The following is a 27,389-nucleotide window of genomic DNA, read 5'->3' as shown; positions in this document are numbered from 1 at the left end:
GCAAACTTGTCTTCTCGTATCGACTTGTCTTCTCGTATCTTCTCGTAAACTTGTATCGACTTGTCTTCTCCCCGGCAAAGTCGTCAGCGACGCGAAGGCAGCTCTCTGCATGCGCCCTGCCTTCCCTCTTTCGTTCTGTGCTCTTCTGTACCTCGCTCTGTTGACGGATGGACGGGGCAAAGCATACCTTGTGTACCGTGTGTACCGGGACCCGACTGCTAATGTGCGCATTCGTTCCGATAGGGTGGCTTAGTTCCGCTGACGGGCGGCCCCGCCCTGCCATGCCCGCGCATTCGTTCCGGTGAGAGGTGGCCCTCCTCGTCGTGCCCGCGCGCGCAAGCGCAGTCATGTCCCGGTACACACGGTAACACGGTACTTACGATAACCTAAGACTCTCTCATTTTGCGACATACCCAACCTATTGCTCACGCATTAAAAGAATAATCTTACGAGAACAAAAAAAATGTCTTTTCTAGTGCTTAGGAAAGACAGGCTAAATGCTGGCATACACATAGTCTGACAAATCTAAGCTGATGCTTCAAGATTGTCTTGGGCTTGCCACCGATCGCAGCACGTGATACCCCTGGGCGAGCCCCAGAGACTGCCGGACTGCGCACCAGGCACGGTGATCACGTGGGGCGAGTTGGTGAGCAAGGGCCGCGAAGCTGGCGCTGCAGTGGCGCCCCCTGCCGAGTACCTGGAGGACCAGATATGCTACATCACCGCAACGAGCGGCACCACGGGCAAGCCGAAGCTTGTGGTGCACTGCCACGAATCGCTGCTGGCAACCGTGCAGGCGAACAGGTTGGATAACGTCTGGGGCTGTACGCCGAACAGAGGGTTCCGCGTGATGTGTGAGCGCTATTTAGCTGTTTTTATTGAACAATGTAGATAACGTATAGGCGGATACCATTCCGGCGGTGTTGCAATCCCTACTAATACGAATTCCGGTTTATTTGGTTTGGTTAATGTGGAATTCTGATGTACAAACAAGAAAAACAAAACAAAATCAGTTGACGCCCCCCTATGAAGAAGTGGCTGTGATGGAACACATATATGGCAAAGTACTGCACCCTCCATAAAAGGGTATTACTTGAGGCGAGGGTTGAGCGGGCCTGAATTTGATTGATTGCAGGGTTTAACGCTCCGACGCAACGCTGGCGATGAGGCGCGCTGTAGTGGAGGGCTCCTGAGTAATTTTGACCACCTGGGGACCTTTAACGAGCGCCGAAATCTCGTACACACGGGCGTTTTTGCTTTTCGCCTCCATCAGAAAAGCGGCCGCCGTGGCCGGGAATCGAACCCGCAACCTCGTGCTCAGCAGCGCAACGCCTTAGCCACTGAGCCACCACACCGGGTGCGGGCCTTAATTTCTATTCGGGAGTGCTATAGCTGGGCCCACTGGAGAAGCGCCCTGGGGTAGACAGCGCTTTACGATGGCCCGTTCACAACAATTATCCACCATTGGTATGGATTCCATCATGGCCACTTTTTTCTGGGGCGTTGCGCAAAGTACAACGAAGCATATATCCACCCACGAACAATCGAGAACATGCGACACAATCAGCAGAGCTCAGGGCCCTGGGGGATCATTGGACCAAAATTTATTACTCCTACGACCGGCGCTACTCGATCCCCACCAACTCTAGTTCACAAGCCCAACGACCGCTGGTCCCTCCCGCAGCCACCCGCGCCACCTCGGACTGGGAGAGGAGGACGTGCTGCTGTGCACGAGCATGCTGTGCCACGTGTACGCGCTTTTTGACTGCGTCTGCAAGGCCATTGTTCAGGGCGCCTCAGCGGCCTTCCTTGAAGAGGGCGACATAGACGCCCTGTTGAGAGCTGTCCAGGAGCACAGGGTACGTAGCTTTCACAGAAACCTGGTAGCCTTTCAGCCGTTGCGCTGAGAAAGTTTCTTAACACATTCCACCAGGAACATTAATGAGTGTCTTATCGACAGCTTTTTTTGTGTGGTGATTGTTTCGGCCGTCTTACAATGTTACTTTACTTCCCACAGTGAGGCAGTGACAAGGTATAGGGGAGTTAAGGAAAACTGAACTTAAATAAAGAGCTGCTCAGGAACGCTAGTCTAATGAACTTAACATGTTCGATGCATGTCTTTCCGATCCTGGGTGTTAGTTCATGTGCTCACGCACCCAAATATTGGGATTTGAGCTTATTCAAGGGCGTTGAGTGTCGCTAACATGCGTCTGAGAAATCAGAGAATATATGGGCGCAATCTGTACATTTTCAGTCGCCTTTTCACGCTGCACCCGATGCGGCTGAGATGCCTACATGCAAAGCCACAATCGTCACATCAACGTGGAGGGAACAATCCGTCGGTTAGAGAACAAACATTATGACGCCGTCTCTGCTGGGGGAAGAAAAAATCGCTCGAGACATTAAATTTGTACCGTAAAGTCCCCAAAGAACGCCCACCCAAACTGCAGAGATATGAAGGGAAAAATACGGGATGGGCGATCTTTCGGGTCAGGTGCGAAAAACTACAAAAAAGTGGCCGCACCGCCAACCATAACTGCGCAAGTAGAGAAGCCAGTCAGATTTTGTTTCATTTGTTCAAAATCGAGACATCGGCGGTGTTCGCGGCCGCGGGATGTTCTCGCGGAGGGCGCTCCCCGGGCTTTCGGAGGTGTCGAAACTAACGCGATTTTAAGAGGTGGGCAATCTTTGGGGACTTTTAGTAACTGGAATATTTCACCCCTATATGGGGGGAGCAATGTTTTGGGGAGGGCGTTCTTTAGGAAGGTTACGGTATTCCTCCAGGATTCCGTTTCACTACAGGAACTTTGGACTGTTGGTTTGAGCTATGCCACTTTGTTTGCTAATTGCATGGTTCTTTTCCGTACGCTTGGCTAAAGCGCTCAATCTGAAAAGCGTACTGCAACAAAGTCCAGATTTGCTCCTTGGAAGTTGTCTCAAATGTTTTTGAGCTTGCTTTTCTTTTGAATGCGGTCATTCCTAGTTTGATCATATTTTGCCGCATATTTAGTTTGCATAATGGGCCTCATTTCAGCTTTTTTTTTTCTTATCCTCTCGCCTTCCACCCCGTCAAAACTAATGTTCCGGGTGAACAATTTCTGGCGTTACCATTTTCACTGAATGAAACTGGGCTCATTGCTTGAATACATTTTTTAGGCACAAGATGCCTCCAGTGGTTTCCAACCCGCCTTTGTGCGCATATGCGCATGCATGCATGTATGCGCGTACATTTGAAAATGTCAAGCTCGTGAATTCTCCGCACAGAGGATCGAAGCATGGTGAAGACGTTTAAGAGAACCCTGGTTTAAGAGAAGATCATGATCACCTTGTTACGGTTCCAATTTGTTTCTGAGCTGTGACTGTGGAATTTAACATGCAAGTTGACACAGTTGTAAGAAAGTTACAGGCGTGGAATGGTATATCAAAAGAGTTCAAAGGTCTTTCGTCCCCCGACAATTGAAAGGTGATTTTTCATTGGCAACAATGACCAAAACAACCTGTAGGTTGATAGGTCAGGCTGGTCATGGGGTATCAAATAAAAGGACATTAAAATATCGGGGGAAGTGAAAAAAATGGTTGCAGCTTAGCTTAGCTAACACTGGATGTGCAAAGCGAAAGCTTGGTTCGGCCTGGTTCTGTCTTGGTTTCACTTGGTTAACCTTTAATTTGGCTCTAATTATTGTAGTCTGCCTTTGGCTACGGTTGTGGTCCCACTTCCGGCGTTTTGCGAGTCGAACGGCTCGCTTTTCCTCCGTCTCAGGCGGTGGCGTCGTGCATTTGGCATTCCGTATCTGCTCCAGTGAAGAAGCCTTCCGGGTGATATCCGCCGCTGGTCAAACGCCGCTTGCCGGGCGACGGCTGCAGGCCTCCCACTCCCGCGAAACGCTCGTAGATGAGGGCCCGGCCTCGCTGTAATCTCTTGCCAAGGTCGAACTGACTAGGCGAGCGCGGCGCTCCTCTTAGTCAGTTGCGTGGCGAGTCACGTGATCAGGCGGCGCCCCAGCTGCGGAGCTCGGCGCGGAGAGTCACGTGATGCGGTGCCAAGGCTGCGGTGCAGCAGAGGTCAAATGAAGGTCGAATTGACGGCGACGACGATACTCGGCTCGACTAGATTAGTAAAGCTGTGCTTTAAAAGTATAGGTGTCCGTGGGCAGTAGCAGGGTGCTTATATTGCGCCGATAATCTCCCACCAGCCCTGCTTTCTCCGGCCGGTTGCATTAAACTGCCCTTCCGTTCTTCGCCCCTTCCCACCAGGTGACCACACTGTCTACCGTTCCTTACACGGCGAGATGCCTGCTCGAGCATGAGCGGCGCAAGGAGTTCGACCTGACCAGCCTGCGCTATATGACCACGGCGGGAACCAGCATCGCCGAAGATGTGGCCAGGGGGCTCTTCGAAGAGCTCAAGTTGAAAACTTACGCACAGCGTCAGTACCTCTAACGGCGCACTTTTTTTACAATTTGTTGGAGTCGACTCGAATTATTAAAGCGAAGCTTTAGTGTCCTCACTGATGCCGTTGTACGCCAATACGCCATGCAAGAAAGTCAACTTGCTCTGACAATGATGATGAATGATCCTTGGTGAAGTAAAGAAAAAAGTGGCCGGAATCGATCCTAGGTCCCTCGCGTTATGAAGCCGGCGTCTATCCGATTGCTCCATTTCGACATGGTCGAGGCGAACGCCAACAACCAGCTGGTACCGATTCGCGCCGTACACCCAAAAAAAGTAAACCCAAACGTTAGGCCTACGGAGTGCACACCCAAGAGTTGCGGGGGGTATTCTATTAAATGGATGCGTACTTCCAGAGTAGCACATACTCGCAGTGTGGGATTGGCCAACCAAAGAATTCATCACGAGAAATCTCCGCATTCAAACACCGTCGTCGTTAGGCGGAGGGGTGCATAAATTTTGTCTTCATGGCCCTTTACCTGCACCTAGCAAAGGATAAGGTATTTAAACAGCGGTTACAACCGGAGAAAGAACTGTGACCTTATCTATTCTACCTTCGTTTCCTTCACCGCGGAACCTGTATCTCAAGCCTTGGTATTTAGGCTATTTCACGCAAAATTACAATTTTACATTGTATTTTACACTTTTTCGAGGGCAATAGACGAGCGAGTAACGCACAATGACATTCATGTGTTACGCAAGCCGGTTGCCACTTACATCATTGCGCCTACAATCCTAATGCAGCCCACACTAAGCGTCATTCGGAACCGGCTCCTGAAGCGTTTGTGCTGGGTGCAAGGCATTCATGAAAGTATTGACTGCCGCGTACGATTATATGTGTGCTGTACCGCTACAGGCAGCCACTGGATTTTCATGAACAGTAAAAGCCCTGGAGTGTTGTAGTCCTTCCCATTTCCTTAGTTTATGCAACGTCGTTTATTGCAATAACAAACTAATGATTTTCCTGCTTTAAGGAACGCTCCAATGAGACAAACAGCTGCCGATTTCTAGGTTCCTACTCTGCGTTTGCGCGCCTCTCGTTCCCTGCGTACTGTGCAGATACACGTTTAGCGGTTCTGTGTTAAATTATTGTTCGAGATAACATTATATTGCTCGTGTACGACCTTCCATATTTCGTTTTGCTTCTAAGCCATCAAAAATCAGTTGCACGTCGAAGAGACAAGGACAGAACTCAGTTGCTTAGTGTTCTCCCCACACCCAAAACAAGTTTTCTAACTCTCAGGTTCGTCCTTAAAATTGTAAATTTCAAGATTGCATTATCCTTCAAGGTTTCGTATTGGTCCTGGGGTTAAATATGGATGCGTAACTTATTTTAATGTTCCATCAATTTCTTTTGAGGTGGACGGGGCTTTAGCATAAGGAAAGCAATAAATCTTTCTGACCGATTACGTACGGGACGTTTCCAGCTAAAATGACCGATGGGCGAATGATAGAAATGCCCTTTGTGATGCACTGTAAATTTAAAAATCACTATCAGTCCTTAACTTCAATTATAGCCCGACTGACCGTCACCAACTAATATTTATTTACAAAGCGAGTGAAAGTGTCAAAGCGCCATTTTATGGGGAATGTATTCGCAACTTTGGATTACCCTTGCATTTTTACACCGGGCATTTTTTATGCAAATTTGGTGGCGTCCTTCTTTTTGCGCCTCTCATACCTATTGTTTAAGATTTCCGCCCCCTACAGTTCATTTCCCACGCTATTACAGTTTACGGCCAGACAGAGCTGATCTTCATCTCAGCAGGCTTCTACGGTGAACCTTCAAACTTCAAGTCTATGGGACGTTTGGCAATGGGCGTTGAAGCAATGGTAAGTGTTTCTGTACTCGTCGGAAAGCAGCATTGTTATTAGATAGGAGGTAATTCGGTGCATTTATTTGAGTTGAAAAAATACCGGGTGAATTTGGGTCTGAATGGCAATAGAACACAATGCTTCCTGAATGTGAAGCGAGCTTGCATCCGCACTGCCACCACATATCGACGGGTCCGGCTGACTAAAAGTGGACCATGTAAGGCGTTGAGGCCTTCAACCTATGAACGTGTGCTAGGCCTTAGTGAGCCATTTGAGCATGCATGTTACAGAAGTAGCAATTATCCGGGAAACATAGCATGTTCCGTCTGCGTATTCCCAAACTCTTCGCGGTACAGCCCCCTCACGTGACATGTGTCTTCGCACGGTGCAAAACGTAAAATTAACGTGGTCAAAGGCTGCGCCCCACATCTAAAGCGACCTAAAACATACGAAATAACTGTTATTGAAAACAACGCATCAAATTCAGTTTATAAGAAAAATCATTTTGCAACAAAAAGTTTAAAGGTACACCCGCTGGGGCTCCAACACAGGTTATCAGCGCCAGTGTACAGAATTCTACCTCGAGGCCACAGAGCCCGAACGGCAAGCTCCTTTCAGCAGGAGTTAAATAGAATAGCGCGCGCAGTGACATCACACATGTTACGTGGGGCGTTGTACAACGAGGTGTTTGGAAACACGCGTTCCGGCTAACTGTCATTTTTGCTTGGCAGCGCGAACGCGGGTATGTGCCAGCCTGACGTAAATAGTTTCAATGCGGCATGCAATCGAACTTACGATAGTACAGATGGCGCGCGAGCAGCGCGAACACGGATTTGTGCCGGCATGGCGTTACACCCTGCGTTACAATTGGGCTTTGAACTCGTCAACCGGTGACCGCAACTTGACGAACAAGCAGTATGGCGTTCCGCAGCACGTATTAAAGCTTAGCGCTAGGGCTCCGTGACGTTAAGCCTAGGCGTATACGCCTCGAGCGCGGCCTGTAGGGGCGCCACTGAAATCCCCCTAGCGACCCGTTTCGAAAGCAGCCGCGGGAGTCCGCGTCCCGCTCCCCAGTGCCGCCGCTGCTTTTGCGGCACGTTCACGACTGAGATTTACCGTTTGCGGGGGTTTGAAATCCATGTTTATGTGAAGCAGTCACTCTGTTCGCAAATGGGGTGTGTTTACGAAAGTGTAAATGTTTCTGACGCGATTTTAGTGTGGTATATTCGGTCTGTATAAGCGCCAGGTGTGTGTTACAGGTCAGCGTCGCGGAACCGGCGTATGATGGAGCCGATTGTAGTTACACTGACCTGAATTTACTAGCAGCGTCTTCGTAACAACTGGTTCATCAGATGTTCATTCTACGGCTATACACTACGATTTAAATCGGTTTTGTGCGCTTACATAATCAGCGGAGCACTCATACCTGACAGCACGTCAGTTACGTTTGCCAATGTACCTCAGATATTGATCACCACCATTTACAAGCTAGTCTGTGTTAATTTCGGGAATATTCAACAAAAGTACGATGGACAATGCCTAATTATACGCGGGGATCAGCGCATGACACAGTCGTCTTGTCGTGAGGTGAGCGCCCGCAAACATTCATCTGCTACATATATCCTCTGCGAGCAGCGCAGAGACGGGCTGAGAATATAATCCGCGTCCGCGACTAAATGCTGCTTCGAAATATCGTCACATGTCACAGGGAGCCTGCAGAATAAAGCAGAAACTGAAATCAGAGGGCCTTATCACATACCACACACTTCCAACGACACATTTCATCGCTTGTTGAACAGCCTACCCTGTATACTTCCAAAAATGCGTCCGCTGTACGATCAGCTGTTCGTTGCAGTATAAAAACAAAAGGAAAGTGAAAGCGAGATTTGTGTGTGTGATTACTACAACGTAGTTGCTTGATTCCGCTCCGCATTTGTACACAGCATCCCCCCCCCCTCCCCCACCCCGATGTCTCGAAGAAATAGCAGCGCATTTCGCTTATAGTTGATCTAGTGAACCCTACCTGGCTTAAGTTTCGACAAACGTCTTTAGCATGTCAGAAGCTGCACTGTTTTTTTTTTTTTTCATTTCCATTAGAGCTATTGTGTTTCTTAATTCCGCACTTGCACAGCATTTATTTTTCTGTGGTTTCATTAACTTGCCTTGGTTCTTGCTAAATGGCGTGTATGGGCACATATTTAACGACACACAGGCTTGGAATATACTTAACATTTTTGCATGGTTTATATTATTATAAAAGGCATAAGTTATTGTCCGGGATTGGGTAATCCCATCCCCGAAACATATTTTTCTGCGACGTATATATTCGAAACGAAGCCGCATTCGTTGTCCACACTGCAAAATGAAGCCATCCTCTCATTGTGCCAGAATCAGGTCTAAACGAGGCGACAGTAGAAGTCATTTGTGCCTGATATTTTGGAGGTGACAGGGGTGATATGTTGCTACCGCCGCCGACGCCCGGAAGAGCGGCGACGAAGCGCGCAGAACCGCATCCGCGGGTAGCTCTTGCAGACGATCGCGTACTCTACAAAGGCGCAGCTGCTTTTTAAGTGACCTAAACGTACTCTTTCCCAATAGACGTCACCATAACAAGTTTTTTTAGGGCGCGTAAGGGCGTAAAGAAGCGAAACAGAACCAAAACTCTGCACGAGCCCCTATCAGCCACGCAGCACGAATCCCGTCAACGCCGCGGAGAAGCGGCGGCAGGCGGCGCAGCGATCGCGAAGCTCGAGGCGTATAGTCAGGGTGACTGACCAAGGCTTTCAGTTATAGTAACGGAGAGAAAGCAAAAGACGCAAACGGGAAAGAAAATAATGGAAGGCGTGCCTACACAGAGAGTGCCTCGGAAACAAAACACTAAGAAAAAGAGCACGCCGGGAAGAGCACGCCTGGTTCCTCTGCTGCTACGCGTTCCGCAGTGCGTGCCTCATAAAAAAAATGCGAAAAGAGGGCGCGACACGTGTCTTAGAAATAAAACACAACGAAAAGGATCTCGCGCTGCTCGGCAACGCCGCGGCATGCGAGGAGCCACGGGCGGTGGCAGCTCCTCTGCGGCACCCGCACTGCTTCGCTGGTGTTAAAGGAGCCACGAAGACAAAGCACACGTTTCTGTTATTCGAAAGATTTCGTGTTTTATAGTGCCCCCGGCGCTTGTCCGAATGCAAACGATGCTTTATTCACTGAGAAAAAATATTTCAAGTTAAAATTTGTATTTTCCCGCTAAATCGTGCGTTTTCGTGGTCTGCAATGACATAGCAGGGCCTTGTTTACCGTTAGTCAACCTAGAAGGCGCCACCATTGCGTGGCAAGCCGTTTTCTGCCTCTGGTTGGTTTGTGAACGCATTTGTACCTGGCTTTTTTTGTTCATGGAGACAATCGTTTCGTGAAACAGGGTGTTCGCTCGACAAATGCGGTCACGTAAGACATCTTCGCTTGCTTCAATCGGCCAATGTCGTCTGAAACAACCCCAAAGCACCGCAGGCCTGTACAGCTAAACCAAACACAGTGCGAGCCATACGAACAGCGGTACGCATTGGTACTTCTATGTTTACGAGTGCTTTCGTAACTTCCACAGTTTATTCCCCCCCCCCACCCCCATTCTTAGGGACTTAAGAAGAATGTGCCCTAAATTTAAGCGCAAATAGCCTGTTCGGCAAGCTTATCAGTTCTGCCTAATTTGCGTTTGCTTTTGTCACCCTCCGCCAATTGCAGAGCTGTCTGGTATGACATCATAGGTTCTGTTGCGGGAAATGAGCTAGTGGGTCGCATGGCCATTCCCTTTTTTCCTAATTGTGTAGCCTATTTCAGCGAAGTTTTCGTTAAAAGTGGTGTCAGTATGATTCTAACGAAGCAATCGTTTGAATGAACCAAACTTGTGTTTTCTCTTCATGGCTCCTTTAAAAAGCTGCGGCGGTCTAAAGAATTCCGTTGCCCTTGTGTGTAGCTGAAGTGCCGCCTCAATGCTCTGAATTCGAGCTTCGGATTTCAAACTAATTTCTTGTGTCTACCGGCATAGAATGTTTATATATGAAATTTTCCACGTACCCTCCGTTCAACATTTACTCACAAACAATCGTATGAAACGACTCGGTATTCTTTTTAGGACTTTAGTTGTGCTCACCTCCCCAGAGACTTTCAATCAACAGAAATAAACATGAAGTTTGAGGAAATCCTACTACATTGCCGTTATTTGTCGCGCATTAATACTGCCCTGAATAGGCCGTACTCACTGCATGGGCCTTACGGTGATGTCATGGCATCGAACGCGCTTCTCGTGCAGGTAAGAGATGCTGACACGGGTAAGCCTCTGGGACCGCACGAACCCGGTGAACTCGTACTGAGGAGTCCCGGAATAATGCGCGGATACTGGGGGAGGCTGGACGAGCCCGTCACCGACGACCAGGGCTGGTACAGGACAGGTCAGCTTGGCATTCTCTTCCCCCGTAAATCCGGGTGTTTCCCAAGGCTTGAACAAAGCAAGATTCCACAGGAAAAATAATAAGCATACAGAGTAGGTATTATATTTTAGTGCCTAATATTCAAGTCACTGAAAGGTGCGTGTTCTGCTGATTCACCTGGACCACTTTTTCGTTGGGTCATAGGGCTAATAGTTCTAACCCTTTACCTACATCGTGCCCAGCAGCCACCCCTTTTTAAGTGCGAATGCACTTCTTAAGCGACCCTGAACCTGCGTCCACCGGCGATGTCCGCATAGCATACCCACGTGGGGGATTGGCCAGGAATCTCCTCGTCTTCCTTGGCAACGGGGGGAGATGGGCGCGCGCTGCCTGGCCGCTGACATGGCACATACCCACGTGGGGGATTGGCCAGGAATCGGACGTGAGAAGGGCTAATGCACCCGCTTAAAGGAGTACTGACACGAAATTTCAAAGCTGAGATCCGCTCTAGCAATCAAGTACAACGACAACACAAATAGGTGTCTGTGAATAAATGCATCTTTCTTTCTTTGTAGTTGTGTGTGTGTGTGTGTGTGTGATCTTTCTTTCGCGAACATTACCGAACCGCGCAAATTCAACTCGTGCATTCGCACTTTCACATTCTTCCCCTCGGGGAAATGCGGGGAATTTTTTTTGTGCCATTCATAGCCTGAAGATTCAAGGCCCCTTCAAAAGACCGTCCGTATGAACAGCATGGTTAGCCGACGTCATGAACGCCCAGCGCGAGCTATACGGAGCGCTCATAGTGTAGTCCACGACGAAGGAGCAGGGCCAGTTTACAACGCACGTCAGAAGACATTATCCGTTGTACCGTCTCTTGAAAGAATGGCAGTCTTTGCAGCAGCATATCTGAGCTTCGAAACGTTGAGTTTAATTGGCTTCACTTTTCTCCCACAAGTCATTAACTTCTCTTTAATTAATGAGTGACAGACGCAGCGCAGAGGCAGACGTCCACGAACGGTCTTCTCGCGAGAACAGGCTACTAAAGGGGTCACGAAGGCAAAGTTTGTTTCTTATTCAAAAGGCTGCTTTATCCAAATAACAACGCTGCGAATTTTATCGCGAGATTGAAACAGATCGTCGAGGTAGTAAAGAGAAGAGAAGAAGCAAAGACGACTCCCCAGCCACATCCACGTGATTTTGCTATGACGTCAGAGAATCTTGTATGTGCGATGGGAGGCCGCCAGCCCAAGTCACCGTCGAGAAACATGACCGAGTGACTGTAGTCCCGTTTGGTCGCAGCACTTGAATTCGCGCGTGCAGTTAGAACAATGATAAAATGTTTTTAGTTTAAACAATAATAAATGTTTTTAAAACATCTTAAAATTTGGAAATGTTTAAAATTTTTAGCGCGTATCACGTCACATCTACCCACATTACGCCACTATAGTGCGAAATTTATTATTATTTTTTTATTTACAAGATACCTACATCGCCACGAGGGAATTTTTGTAGGGGGGACATGCAACAACTACAAAACAGAGGAGACAAATACACTCATACACTTTTTTGAAAGCATTAATTCATATTGGTTAAAAAAACGAACACCACATTGGTCATAAACGGGAGAAAAACGTCGTTGTTTCGTATACTAATTACTAATCAATTCCTGCGTCAACAAATTCCAGCCACGTATTGTTCTCGGAAAAAGAATGAGCAAAAATGTTTGTTCTTTGGGAATACTCTAACAGTTTTTGGTAATTTGATGACGCAGTGTTGTGCAGTATGGCTCAAGGAGATACTGTTTTGTGTCGATGCCAGTGTTATTGTAGTGAATACAGTGGAAAATTTTTAATCTTAATTTTTTACGTCTGGACTGTGTAGTGCTCAGGGGATTCTAGCAGGAGGGTCATAATTGTTAGTAACAAAACGCGCTGCCTGGTGTTGCAGCTTTTCTAATCTTTCTATTGGATACTCTTGGTGTGGGTCCCACACTATACACGCATAATCAAGTATAGATCAGACATGTATAAAATACACTGTTTCTTTCACTTTTCAGGATGCATCATTAAAATTTTTACACGTAAAATATAACATTCTACTGGCCTTTGTAATTATGCACTCTGCATGTTTAATCCACTTGAGTGACTGAGTTACGTATACACCTAGGTATTTGTATTCCGTGACGCTAGTGATTATTGAAACGTTTCTCAATTTTCGTTCCGTTTTATCGGCAAAAAAAAAAAACGTCTTTCATGGCGGGGTCGAGCGGACTGAATTACCGAGAGGTAGTTGTGCGAAAATTGAACACAGTTATATTTGGTCTTCAAGACCCCTTTATTTCGGTACACACGCTGCAGGAGACCTGTGCTACTACGACGAGGAGGGCTGGCTGTACTTGGTGCAGCGGCTCAGCGAAATGTTCTACTGCCGGAACACGAAGGTGGCGCCCGCGGAAGTGGAAGCGGCCCTGCTGAAGTGTCCCGAGGTCGAGGACTGCGTCGTGGTCGGGCTGCCCAACCCCGAAACGGGGCATCTGGCACACGCAGCCGTGGTGGCCAAGCCGGGAGCCGAATCTCTGGGCGACGAATACTTCCTCCGCTTTGTAGAAGGTCAGTCATGCTTGGGCATCCTCTTTGGAATTTTATGGTAAAGATTCTGCAAGTTGATGTGCAACTGCCCCACATCCGGCTGAGAGTAAAGAGCGTTTCCCGCTTTGAGTCGAATCAACCCACCGTGGTGTCCGCACTACACCACTGCACCGGCCACGGCGGCCGCTTTTATCACGGAGCCGAAAAACTAAAACACCTGTGTGTCGTGTTTTCGACGCCTGTTTAAACGAACCCCAGCGTATCTAAATTAATCCGTAGCCCTCCACTACGGCGTGCCTTCCAGCCCATGCGTATCTTCGACGCGTTAAATTCAGTGCTGTGTTATGTTTGTTGTTTTAATCTATTTAAAAAATCTATAGTCGAACACGGGTACATCGAACACGGGTATATCGAATTATTGTCTATATCGAACACATAAATTATCCCCTCAAAAATTCTGTGTAGAAGTATAGAAATTAGTACGTTTATATTGAACGGTATTTTTCCCGACATTGGCTATATCGAACGCCACGTGAGCTGGAAGGTGCTCTTTGGCAGTCGCTTTGCGGGCGACATCGCGCCTTCGCCGGAACCCGACAGGGACAGAAACCCGAAACGCCAAGAAAATGTCACAGTGCGAGGTAGGGATGCCCCGACTGCGCTGCGACCGCACACGTTCTCCGAAATGAGGAACAGCTCTTTTTTTCGGCTAGCTACGTTCCCAGGCTTGCGAAAATATTTTTTTCTCTCTCTCTAGCTGGCCCTGTCTTCCCCCGATGTCGCCTCGGAAAAGGGAAGAGAAGGAACGAAGGCGCTGGCGGCCTCCTCCTTCTTTTACATTTTGCTGTTTTTGCTCTTTCGAGAGTTGTCCCGCACTTTCCTAGGTTGCTGTTTCTCTCGGAGGTGACCATCGCGAGCGCTTTTTGGAGAACGTTCAGATAGCCTTGGAATCGTTACCATCAAAGTTCTTGTGTTGCGTGCGGGTTGTTCTTCCTTTGCGTGCGTGTTATTTGTGCATGGTGTGCGAAGGCGCCGCGAACGGCTGGAATTTTCGAGTTGTGCAGGCATCGTGTACGTATCTCACGACACGTGTGACTGGGTGAGGGTGAACCGACGCGGAAGCAACGGCCGCTACAACTGCAGCCAGCGTAGAGAAGCGCAAGAACCTGGACTTTGCGACAAAGCTGAAAGCCATTCAGCGGGTCGAGGCGGGAGGGAAAAAGTCGACGGAGTGTCTGCCGACGACTTCGTGAACGCTGACAGCAATGTTCAGGCTGTTTCGAGCCTCGGTGACGACAATAGTAACCCAGGCTGATAAGCTCGAGTGGCGCAGATCGTCCGGACGAGGGCGCGGCTGTGCGATTGTACTCCGCTGGTGAAGTGGCGGCTGCGTTCAGCTTGATTCGCCGTTGTTGCGGCGACATGGACGGAACTGGGCTGTCGCACCCGGATAGTCTCGAGAAGATCGAGACCAGCGTCTTGAATTTTATATATGAGCGATGTTTTTTACACAAATAAAGCATCATGTTGCTTCGTGAGTGTGGAATTAGTTGTCATTCTTCAATGCGCAGATCGGTAAATGATCGTCCACCACAGGTGAGGTCTCAGAGCCCATATTTTTTCTATCGAATTTTTCATATATTGAACTATTTCGCGATCCCCTTGAAGTTCGATATATCCGTGTTCGACTATTTGTTAACTTGTTACTTTTATTTCCGCCCAAACTAGAGCTTAATCAAAGTGACAGTGCGTGCATTCGTGCTCAATATCCTGCTGTACTGCGAGATATTTTAACATTACAGAAGCGTGCAGCTTCCTTTTGTCTGTGTAGCAGAAATTCTACGGCTGTCACTGATCATGTCCCTCTCTCAAATCCCTGCGTTTTTTTTTTTTTTTTGTTCAGCCAACGTGCCAAGGGACTACCGGCTTGAAGGCGGCCTCACCTTCGTCGACGAAATCCCCCGCAACAAGCTGGGAAAATTCATGAGGCCGTACCTCCTTCGTTGGGTACTCGAACAAAGGGAACGCGGCCTCAAGTAGGAGTGACATACAAAGCTCCAGATCGAGAACTGCGCCTCCTTAACTGGAACCACACGAAGAGGCCCATGAGGTTCGACACGCAGAGCAGTGATGCGAATGAAGGGGGTGGCTATCTATTCTGCAACCAGCAGTGGGAACCGTATATAGCGTGTCAATATGACCGACAACGAACAGGTACCGTACTTCACAAAACGTTTGGCTGGCCATTGCCACAGCTGACAGCGAACTCCCATTTATAACAACACACGTGCGCAGCCCTAGTTGTGTAAAGTACGCAGGGAGGCCTGAGATGTTTGTGGCCTTGTGTACATTTATGCAATAAAAGTGACAACAAAATGAGTACGCCGCTATGAGTCTGACCAGGAAGGAAATTAGTTATATGAATGTGCTATTGTCACGATTCCAATGTTGAATCACCCTCTGTTGTCATATGTTTACCCTGCCAAAGTTGTTTGCTGGGTCCATTTTTATTTTTTCTTGTATGTTGCTGGTGCTAGCGCCGCTGCCTTTTTTGTGTCTGTGTAATGTGCTAGCTGATGTCAAGCGTTCCTACTGTGTGCCCTCCCGTTTTTGTATCGTAACTACAGCGCAACTTAAATACCTATATAAAGTATTTCTGGCTATGAAACATCGTTCGTCTCATTACTATCAGCTCAAAAGAATTGAAAGCTCGCACCAAACTACAGGCTGCAAACATGTGCAATAAAAATATAGCCTGGCTTAGCGAATGCTTTGACTGAAAGCTACCTTGGCTAGATGTTCGCCTTCATATGACTTGTAGTAACAAAGTCACATGAATTCCTCTTATCTAGTGATAGGAGGTAGTAGGACGAGAAGTGATAGGACACTGCAGGCTTATTACTTTGAATTTTTCATCGAGTGCTAGAAGAGAGAGAGAGAGAAAGCACTTTATTGAGCTTGCGCTGTTAGAAGGCGGTTGTAGCTGCCGGTTTGTGCCGGGCAGCGACGTCGGCGGTTCTAGTGACCAGGGAGAGTTGGACCTCCTGGTCTGAGCTCGCCACTGCCTCCTCCCACTGCTCATTGGAGGAAATGGGGGGGGGAAAGTGTCTTTGATGCATCCCCATATGATGTGGGGAAGGGTGGCGAGGGCTCCGCATGCTTTACAGTTTGGTGAGGGGTAAAGGGAAGGGTGGATGAGGTGGAGCTTGGCTGGGTTCGGAAAGGTGTTCGTTTGGAAAGCCGCAGGCATTGTTGCCCCTGTCCAGGCATCAGCGCTCAAGAGCGCATGTCTTCGAGGTCAAGTTTAGGTTCACCCTCTTTCAAAACGGAAACCATAAGGATCTAAAAAAAGCCTTTCTAAGGTTTTTAACTGAACCTGCCTGTTTTTGTGAGCACCAATGATTAATTGCAGCGTTGAACGCGCCGGTGCAACGCAGGTGATGAGGCGCGCCGTAGTGGAGGGCTCCGGATTAATTTTGACCACCTGAGGACCTTTACCGTGCGCTGAAATCTCGTACACACGGGCGTTTTTGCTCTTCGCCTCGCTCAGAAAAGCGGCCGCCGCGGCCGGGAGTCGAACCCGCGTCTTCGTGCTCAGGAGCACAACGCCTTAGCCACTGAGCCACCGCGGCAGGTGCTTGCACCAAGTGCAAACAGTGTTTGCCGCTTTCAATGTTCTGTATCATCAATTTCTCATGGCCTGCCAGAATACTTCATTTAAAGACCCCAGTGCGTTCCTTCATCTGTTACAAGATGTACACCCAGCGACCAATTTATTTGGTGTTACAAAATTTCCTGAGAAGAATGCAATTTCTGCACAATGCATTTGTCGATATTCTCACAGATGACCGCTCCAGGTGGGTGTAGCTGAATGGAAGGGAATACAAACTTTTTTTTTACAGAGCCAAAGCCTGATACAAAAATAAAAAAATTGCAGAAATTCAGATAATAGTCTCCAATGTGAAGCATTCTTATGGCGCTTCTCTAGCATGTGAGTTGTTTACAGCCAATTTTTTTAGTTTTTCGTATTTCTGCCCTACCAGGTATCTCCATTTATGCTATTGTAAACCTTAAAAGTGTTACTTCTGCAAAATATGCATTTTTGTGGTCATGCATGGCGCCGCACGGGTCGCCACTGTCACTATTTTTTCTGTATTTTTTTCTATTTTTTGTTTTTTGTTTAATTTCTGTATGACCAGTTATCTCTATTTACGCTCTTACAAAGATTGAAGGTGTGACTTCCGACAACTCTGCATTTATGTGGAAATGCAGGGCGTAACACAGTCCTACCGGGGGGGGGGGGGGGGTTGGAAGGGGGAGGAGGGGCGGGTATTGAGAAAAGAATGCTATGCATTTAAAACAAAGGAACACCTGATTTCATCTGCCTATGAGCTGTGAAGACGCAAGGCTTTACTTCCTTCACAATTACGGTAACCATACACAGCTGTATGCCGAACTTACGACATGCCTTTGGCGTACTAAGCCGAAAGCAGCTGGTGTATGCCAATGGCGAGCACCTGCAGCGCCTCGGAAGCCGCCAACATTTGCGTCAAAATGTGCCGCGGCGGCTCAGTGGCTAGGTCGTTGCGCTGCTGAGCACGAGGACGCGGGTTCGATTCCCAGCCGCGGCGGCCACTTTTCTGATGGAGGCGAAAAGCGAAAACTCCCGTGTGTAGGACATTTCGGCGCACGTTAAAGATCCCCAGGTGGTCAAAATTAATCCGCAGCCCTCCACTACGGCCCGCCTCGTCACCTGCGTTGCGTAGGCGCGTCAAACCGTAAAGTCAATCAATCACCAACACTTGCGTCAAGCGCGCACGCACAAGTGATCCTTTCACCGCCAATACTATGCACGTTACCCGGTAGACGACGGGCCACCATACCAAGATCATCATTTTCAGAATCCTAATCATGATCCCAAAGAGCCCCGGCAACGTTACTGTGTTCATGGTGATTATTGTATTCGAAATAATAGTAAATAAGAGTTCTTCTAATTATGGTAATGGTCACTGCCATTTACCCTTGATGGGTTATTTGCGCCGTTTATCCTGTCATAGTAACGCTGCTGCAGTCAACAATTGCCAGTAGGGCAAAACGCTCCCCGCCAAAGGAAAAAAACGGAGGCAGCTCACATTAACGCGTAAGACTTGAAGGTAGCGAAGCTGCACGCAACTTTCACGACCATCACGACGATTTAAGTCCACAATTACACCCAATTTCCTTCTTCGCTGCCCCAACGACCCATACACCATCATTGTTACTATAAGTGTGAGCTTCCTTCATTTTTCTTTTTGAACTTATGATCATTGGACATCACCTTGGAGGGGCATAAGCTATGATGTATGTTTTTCGTTTCTAGAAAGTGTTCGCGATGACGGCAAACGCTGAAGTGGCTTTTTTGCCGGTTTTGGCCAGTATCCTAAGTGGGTATGCTTGGCTTGACAAACGTGCGCCGGAGACACCTGGCGGTCGCCGCGAGGCACGCGCACACGAGCGCTCCACATTTCGTTCGTTTTTTTAAACTGCCGGGTGGTGGCCATGTGGTACGCGCTCACGTGCGCTCACTCGGCATTTTCTTGGTATTCTTAACTGTGGACAGGAGAAATTGTCATTTGCTAATAAGCTTCGCTGTTAAAATATGGGCATCATGGAAACCGGTGAGCGTGCACACTAGCCTTATTCACCAACGACGACTACATGGCGCCCTGCTTGTAAGCTTTCGTACTCGCACAGACGCTCTGTGGCTAGAGAACACTTCTTTTGACGGGACTCGTAATACGAGGGAATTGTGATGACAACGGTTATGGGGTTGCCGTGCGAAGGCGCGGAAGCGTGGAAAAAGTTATCTGTGCTGCTGTTCCACATTTAGCAAGCTCTACGCAGCCACAACCTCATGCGCGCACACACACACACACACACACACACACACACACACACACACACACACACACACACACACACACACACGCACACGCACACACACACATACACACACACGCACGCACGCACGCACGCACACACACACACACACACGCACGCACGCACACACACACACACGCACACGCGCGCGCGCACACACACCTTTTCTCAGTATAAAAAAGCTCTCAGTATCCCATTTATCACTTGCCGTCTGTGTCTGACGTTTCGTCATTTCGGCCTGTGTTCTCTGTTTTGTAAAACCAGACAGTCTATTCGGCCCTCGAGCAGAAACCACTGACAAGGGAGATATTGGAGGCTTTTCACGTCAACCAAATGGCATGCACACACGCCCGCGTATCCCTTTTGTTTCTGTGTGAAAGCCTCGATAGCTCATTTATCAGTTGTATGCGTCTGAAGAGCAACTTCGTTTTATCGCTTGCACCTGTGTTATCTCCTTGATAAAAACCAGACACACATTATCCTCGCTCTTCAGACAGACAAATATTGACAAGGGGAGTGTTGGGGGCTTCCCCCACAAAGGATAAAAGGGGTATTAGTGGGTCACGTTTATTGATAGCACTTGTGACGTGAAGATACTCCGCATTTCACGGCGTAGCGATAAGGTTGTTTTTACTATACATTGCGGAAGCTGAGGCCATAAAGGCCAAGAATAGGTGTACCTAAAATACAAGATACATCAACCAGGCCACGTCAAGTGCTTTGCGTTGTTAACGCCGCAGGACAACAACTGACCGCACTGACAGCGTGTACCACCTCAAAAGGAGATGCCGAGGCAGTTGCCATTGCTCTGAATGCCCCGACCAACCAGGACTTTATTGCAATACTCACTGACTGGCAAGCGGCATGCCGGTATCATCAACGAGGACGCATAGCTGTATCAGTGGGAACATTTTCAAGCCATCGAAGGGCAGACTGAGATGTCGGCGCGTGGGCATGAATCTCCCGACGGTAATGAGGCGCCTCATGCCGCCGCCACAGGTACATTACCCTAAAAGGACAATGAACACTCACCGCCACCGTCGAAACGGAAAGTGGTAGTGGTTCAGTTTGAAAAGAAAAGAAATGGACTGGGGATAATTTTGAGAACAGCAGCTTCTTCATTGGGGAGTCGGTCGTCGGGTGGTGAGTGGGTACGACGGGAGAAGCGATAGTGGGCGAGGATGCCATAGTAAAGTGCGGGAGCAGCATGGCTGTCGTACTCAGAAGGCGGTGCGGCAAAATCTGTCTCGGTTCTTCGCTTTCGTTTGCACTGCTTTCACGCAGCTTCGACAGACAATTAGTATTCCTTGTACGTGTACCCCAACACTCGAAGTGGCATAGTTTGTTGCCTCCGTACAGCACGAATCACTGGATGGTACGAAAACTACAAAGGCGCCACTACATGGACTCTCTGTTGCTTGATGGCGCAAGAAAATACGTCAAATCGAAACTACTCAACAAATTAGAAATGTTATGCCGCGATTGTACCTTGTGGTTTAAAACCAAGTTTTCTGATAAGAGATCGTGATGCATTGCGAATAAAATCTATTCTGCTGTGAGCGCGCATCTGTGTATGGGAAATAATGACCACATTTCGCAGATGCAGAGGTCTGGTATGGTAGAGCACCGCAATGTATACAGTATGTGTGCGCAACCGGCGTGTTTGTTTATTCATTTAAGTCGTGCACTTACCGAGCAGGAGAAGGAGCAGGAGCGCCACTACACACGTTCCTATCTTCAGCCACAGACGGAACCGGAGGCGTGGTCCGAAAAGCACTGCGAAATAAACACCGGAAAATGTGAAACACTTGCAGGGCGGAGGCCCAGAGATGCATGCTTCTTTGGGAATAGGTGGACGGGAAGAAGCGCGCTGTAAGCAGACAATTTCCGATAAATCATTCCCGTCACAACTTGACTGAGATCTATAAAAGTTTTGGAGTAAACTTATTACGATAAATGAAGGAGGTAGAATACAGGTCGTAGCAGCTTAGTTTCTCTCGTCTACAGAAAATAAACCCGGCTATTGGTTTGGTGATCGTCATTGCGCGAAAGGCAGAACGTCGTGCAAACCTTTCCGTTTCTCCACCTATTCAATTCTGTATTCAGCGCAAGTCGATTAGGCTTGAGCGAATAATTTTGCGACATGGGTCTCATATGTATAGGCCCAATCCGCGAAACACCTTATTTGCTCTTTTTTACAACGCTAGCCTACTAGCACAATCAACAAAAAAGGTGTCTTATTCGCACTCCATATTCCCTCTATGGTACAAGATAGATTTCTGCCGCAGCGTTGGCTCATGGCTGACTTCATCCTGCTTAGCCCGATGACGCGTATTTAACTGTCGACCGCGGCGGCGGTTTTTCTGGTAAAGGCGATACACGAAAACGCCTTTGTCTGTTGAGATTACGCCACATGTGAACGATCACCATGTGGTCTAAGTTAATTCGAAACCCTCCACTACTGCTCGTCTAATAGCCACGGTAAAGCATCGGCTCTTGGAAACCTCCAAATATTAAGGTGAATACAAATTTTTGTTTGGATTGGTTTTCTTTTTCTGAGCATTTATTTGCCGTATCAAGCCCTGCTGGACCAGATTATTCCACCATGACAGCAATAATTAATTGTTGGGGCTTTGTTATGCCGTTTTCTTTTTTGATAGGAAATAACGCCTAACAGAATGTTCTCTCAACATTGAAATGACATTTTTTTATTGTTTCGATACCACGCTTGATGTCCTTTGTTTGAATCAACTTTCACATATTTTTAGCTACTTTAAGCCCGCTCTACAAAGTGTTTTTTTCGTCTGCGAATTCGGTGTAACGAACATTCCCCCTTGAGAAGTTCGCAATGTCTGGAAATGTCGTCTACAAGGCCTGCGAACGTCGCGATTTTGGCATTTCAGACGCGCGTTGTTTGCAGACCGGATTAAGTGCCACAAGCAAAGCTTGTTGTAATTTTAAAAAAAACAGGTTTATTGCACTTCCTGGGCAAGTTGATTCAGGCTATTTTGCCGTAAAAATTAGTTTTTTTTTTTGTGGTTTCATATAATAATCGCCACATTTTTTTTAATATACGCACACATAGCAGAGAAGACAAACGCAGCAAGCTACCCTGGGTTCGCTTATTATGCTTGTTGTGCGTGACTAGCACATTTTGGTGTTTCCGGACGGTTCTTTTTTGGTCCTCCTGTACTTCTTCCGAACTGCTGTGATGTCCGCGACTCGCGTGGACAACGATTAAGCATTCGTTGAAAACGGCGCGCGAAATCGTGTCGTGAATAATCGGGTGTTTGTTTTGATGCGACCGCGCTTATGCCACGCGTATGCAAGCAACGCCATCTGGTTGCTAAGCGTGAAAATGGTAATGCCGTGACGTTCACCTAGCTGTGTTCCTGTTGGTTGCAGGTCCCGCCCCTCTACGCCGCATAAGCGGCGTTCACCGGGGATACTCGATCGTTCCAAACATTTGGCACTTTGCCGCAGCAACAAAAAAAGATCGTTTTTCCGCACGAGTGATGCTGACGCTGATGTGATGCTGACGCTTCAGCACCGGATCTCGCGTCAATGAAGGTTGAGCTCGATGGTCTGGTAGCTAGTGTTACGCATCTTAACTCTCTCGTCGAAGATTGTCGAAGAAGCTCGCGCAAAAAACAAAACTCTAGTTGCTACAAACAGGGCATTGACTGTTCAGAATGATGAACTCACAAGAAAAGTCGCTGAGATGGAACAGTACTCTCGGATTAACAATGTAGAGCTGAAGGGAATTCCCTGTATTCAAGGCGATGACCGCACGGCAATTCTTAAGGTGATTGACACAAAGGTTATCTGTACCAATTCAGACATTGACATAGACTTCATTCACCGCGTGCCTACGAGGGCTGGAACAAATCAAAACAATATTGCCGTTTTTGTTCCCGCTCCAAAAAACAGAAATTCGTAAGTAAAGCGCGGAAGGCCCGCCTTAACACAAAGGACCTTGATTTCCCCGGACCAGATAATTACCCCGTCTACATTAACGACCATCTCATCCTTGATAACAAGAGGGTGTTTGCAAAGGCTCTGGCAATCAAAAAAGAGAAAGGGTGGCTTCACTTGTGGACCGACAATGGCCACATTAAAGCAAGACAGACCAATTACAGTCGGGTGTTCCGAATTGCATCCGATGCAGATTTCTCGGTGTTTCGCTAGCTGGGATCACCGTGTAGACAACGCGATAACACTATCAATTCCCTTTCATCATAGCCACATACTTTTCACCAGATACACTTAAAGCTTTTCTTCGTAACCTTTGCTTATCAGTAATACACTTTAATGCCCGAAGTTTGAACAAGCACTGTGACGAAATTTGCGCTTCGCTATCAACATTAGGGCACAATTTTTCTTGTATTTGCATGACAGAAACTTAGCTTTCGCCTGATGATAAACATTTACATGGCCCTCTATCCTACTCATCAGAATTGATTGATTGATTGTGGGGTTTAACGCGCCGACGCAACGCAGGCGATGAGGCGCGCCGTAGTGGAGGGCTCCGGATTAATTTTGACCACCTGGGGATCTTTATCGTGCGCCGAAATCTCGTACACACGGGCGTTTTTGCTTTTCGCCTCCATTAGAAAAGCGGCCGCCGCGGCCGGGAATCGAACCCGCGACCTCGTGCTCAGCAGCGCAACGCCTTAGCCACTGAGCCACCGCGGCGGGTCTACTCATCAGAATACTGCTATCGCTCGAACAGCAATCACGAGGGAGCGGCTATTTTCGTTTCACCATCCATAAAACACAAAAGACGACTTGATCTGAAACTGTCCGTAATGAATTGCGAATCGGTGTGGATAGAACTCGAAGATTGCTTTTTACCATCTCATGTTAGCAAAATTATCCCAGGTTGCATATATCATTTCCCGTCATCATAGGTGTCGGTCTTCTGTACCGCTTTTAACGACCTCCTCAGCCCCATTTCATCTGAAAAGCATAAAGTTGTAAGAATGGATGATATCATATTAATATCTTAGACGAGGAAAACCACACCCGCATTGATTAAACCAACTGCTTTTTTTTTTGGATTTGGCTACGAATCCTTAATTACTCTTCCCACTAGATGCGTCGCTGGTCATGCGGGTACTTTAATTGATCATATATTTTCAAACTTCATGTTTCAAAACAGCTGTATTTCCTACACTAAAAAGAGCCAAAGTCACACCGGTATTTAAAAAAGGAGACTGAACTTTAATCTCCAATTATAGACCAATTTCCATTATTCCGCTTTCCAGCAAAATAATCGAAAAATGCATTGCTCGGCGTTTAGACAGGTACTTATCAAAATTCAACACCCTATCTAAACACCAGTTCGGCTTCCGCGCCGGTCACTCCGCCAATCTTGCTGTACTGTCTTTCACTGACAAAATTAAATATGCAATTGATTCGGGAAAATATGCTGGAGCCCTCTTCATTGGTCTAACAAAAGCTTTCGATTCGATCATTCACAGCATTCTGTTTCATAAACTAACTGCAATAGGTGTTTTAGGACCTGCTCTGTCGCTTATTCAAAACTACTTATCTGATCGAAGACAAGCAGTCTGTGTTTCACAAAATCTTTTGAACTCTAAAACCACAAACAAAGGCGTGCCCAAGTGCTCAATACTAGGTCCTCTTCTCTTCTTAATATACATCAATGACCTGCCTAATTGTCTTTCCAGCTCCGAACCCTTCTTGTACGCCGACGATAATACAATATTAGCTACTGACAAATGCCTTCATTCCCTGACAGAAAAACTTACCTCTGACATTAACAACATTTTGCTATGGTGTCGCCAAAACTCTTTGCATATCAACGCATCTAAAACAATGTTCATGATCTTCCATTCCAGTCAGCGTCACCTTACACACGAACCAATAATAAGTATTAACAATCATACCATTCAAGTAGTCAACCAATGCCTGTTTCTTGGAGTTGTTTCTGACAGCCATTTAGAATACACTCAGCACATTTCATAGTTAAGGACAAAAGGTGCTCAATGCATCAGGATATTACTGGAAGGACGCCATTTCTTTAGTGTATCAACTTCACTTTCCCTTTACTATGCTTTCATTCATAGCCATTTTACGTATTGCTTATCTTCATGGGGTAACACGTACCCCACACATTTGATGCCATTGCAACATCTCCAAAATCAGGCCATTCGCATATTAACGTTTAGTTCATTTTGCACCCATGCTTCTTCACTGCTTCGGCAGTTGAGTATATTATCTATCAATGAATTATTCTTATATAACCTGACAATCCTGTTGTTTAAGTAATTACATAACATGGTACCACTAAATGTTTTCACTTGGTCAAGTCTTGTTAACTTAAATTCCACTAGATTTGCCACTAATCATAAATTGCTATTACCTATTGCACACTCCAAGTATGGAAAACAAGCTGCCCACTTTGCCGCTCTCGTGTTTTGGAATTCCCTGCCAACGAACGTTAAACTTTCTTCGTCGTTGCATGTATTTAGAAGAGGTCTTCTTGAATTTTTTTCTACAGTCGTAACCATATTGGCGATTTATATTGTCAATATGCAACTGCCTGTCTCCTGTTACCTTTGACTATGTGTTAATTGTGTTGATTTCTTTGATCTACTGCTAATATTTCATGTACCAGTGACTATGGGCTTACTCACAAGAGGTTCCCTTTCAGCCCTTGGCTCTGGGACCTCCTTCTGTATTGTCACACATGTATACATTATCAATTAAAAAAAATAAACCCTTTTTCTGAATTTTCTGATTCTGAAATGACGAATTAAAGCATGCTTCATCCGTGCGGAGTGCGGGGATGTGAGGTGGAGGCAAACAAACGTTACTTCATGAACAGTCATTTTTTGTAGTTTATTGGAGTGCCTGCAAAGTCTGCGAAAGGAAAGAAACCAAATTGGGGTTTCTTTTTTTCAATAAATAGAGGGTTTGTGCCTTTTACATTCCCGACTTAAAGTTATATATTCATTGCGTTTAACGCATTTTCATACAAAGGGCATCAAGGGATCAGAAGTAAAGCCACTTACCTTTTCTCAGTTCACTACCAATGGACCTTTCCACCCTGGTGACCGCATTCACGAAACGATTGTTTGTTTTCTTCATCTTTCCTTTGCCATTTTTCTCCTCGGAGACGCTCAAGAAACTCCTTTCGTACTGAATTGCAGGAGATTTTTCCTCTTCTGCGCATCTCTTCGCCCAGACAGACACGTAAGAGTGATTGGTGGGAAGCAGGGTCGCCGTGTCCACGCCGTCACCTCCGTTCATCGAGAGTTGCGGGCACCGTATCTTCTGGGAACAGTTCTGGTGTCCACTCGTCCTGATTCTTCTGGCCTTCCTTCAAAGCAAACAGCGTCAAATTCCTGAATTCGGCCCACAATGGCAACTCGCTCTTCTCCAGCTATGACAACACGCAGTGCTGGCTACCCTCGAACGTCTGGCTTGGTATGAACACCAGATCCCTTCACGCTGTCTACACCGTGGTACGGTCATCGGGGACGCCACGTCTCTGTCGATGACCTTTCCCGACGTGGATGCATGGGCCGGGTTATGATGCACCACTTCGAAACCCTTGAAGGAAAAGAAACCCCTTCTGGAGATGTTCGAACCAGCCGTTGAACAAGGTCACAATCACGACCCCAAATACAACTGAACTGCTCTTACTGTGGTGTTGTTAATATGGCTAGCAGTGCTTCACACACTGTACACAGTTAAGGGGCAAATTCGTATGGCCACTGACCAAAAAACAGCAGGGTAAAACTCAATTATTCGAACTGCGGTGTTGTCAGACGGCACCTGCAATCTGGCTAGCAGTCTTCCTAAAAGCACACACACACTGGACGCACGGGATCGTATGGACGCTGGCGAACTTGGGCGCTCCGAAACGAGTTCACACTACAATGCCAGGCAGTGAGTATTGTTTGGCGGCTGGTGACCTTATACTGACGTTGTCCTCTGGCGGAATGAGGCAAGAGCGGCGCCTGTACGCTCTGGCATTTCTCGGTCCGTGTAGCGCGGTGAACGACGGCGGAAGCCAATAATGCCACGCTTCACTGTCCCTGCGCCCTGTTGATCTTAGCGGCTTCCGCTGATTGCGATATCCCGCTTCCTGCTTCGCTAATGAACAAGGATGCACATCAGAAGTTCCATAACATTTTTTTTCTTTTTGTGCGATTCGATGCCAGGA

General features: G+C 47.3%; 2 protein-coding genes across 4 annotated transcripts in view; one reads left to right on the top strand and one right to left on the bottom strand.

Moving 5' to 3' along the window:
* The window catches only part of LOC144179242 (uncharacterized), a 35,053-nt gene extending 19,401 nt beyond the window's left edge, over positions 1-15,652 (top strand). For both annotated transcript variants that reach the window (XM_077707531.1, XM_077707530.1), the window contains exons 4-10: positions 572-804; positions 1,685-1,859; positions 4,255-4,426; positions 6,182-6,282; positions 10,565-10,703; positions 13,043-13,294; positions 15,177-15,652. In XM_077707531.1, coding sequence (XP_077563657.1) covers positions 572-804; positions 1,685-1,859; positions 4,255-4,426; positions 6,182-6,282; positions 10,565-10,703; positions 13,043-13,294; positions 15,177-15,313 — 1,209 coding nt within the window. In that variant the 3' untranslated portion in view covers positions 15,314-15,652. The remainder of the gene's footprint in view (positions 1-571; positions 805-1,684; positions 1,860-4,254; positions 4,427-6,181; positions 6,283-10,564; positions 10,704-13,042; positions 13,295-15,176) is intronic.
* Positions 1-27,220, bottom strand: part of LOC144179243 (galactosylgalactosylxylosylprotein 3-beta-glucuronosyltransferase S-like) — a 65,844-nt gene extending 38,624 nt beyond the window's left edge. Inside the window, exons 1-2 of one of the 2 annotated variants that reach the window (XM_077707532.1) lie at positions 26,233-27,220; positions 20,885-20,968 (exon numbers count right to left, since the gene is read on the bottom strand). In XM_077707532.1, the coding sequence (XP_077563658.1) occupies positions 20,885-20,968; positions 26,233-26,470 (322 nt within the window). In that variant the 5' untranslated portion in view covers positions 26,471-27,220. Of the gene's footprint in view, positions 1-20,884; positions 20,969-26,228 lie in introns of both variants that reach the window. The other variant, XM_077707533.1, reaches the window with a different exon arrangement.
* Positions 27,221-27,389: the final 169 nt, after the last annotated feature.

This window comes from Haemaphysalis longicornis, unplaced genomic scaffold (genome assembly GCF_048455015.1).
Source record: "Haemaphysalis longicornis isolate Haplotype H1 unplaced genomic scaffold, Haemaphysalis longicornis Haplotype H1 scaffold_4, whole genome shotgun sequence".
In the NCBI taxonomy this organism is placed as follows: Eukaryota; Metazoa; Arthropoda; class Arachnida; order Ixodida; family Ixodidae; genus Haemaphysalis; species Haemaphysalis longicornis.
Note: the sequence above shows the minus strand (reverse complement) of the source record. Positions and strands in the feature narration are given on the sequence as shown.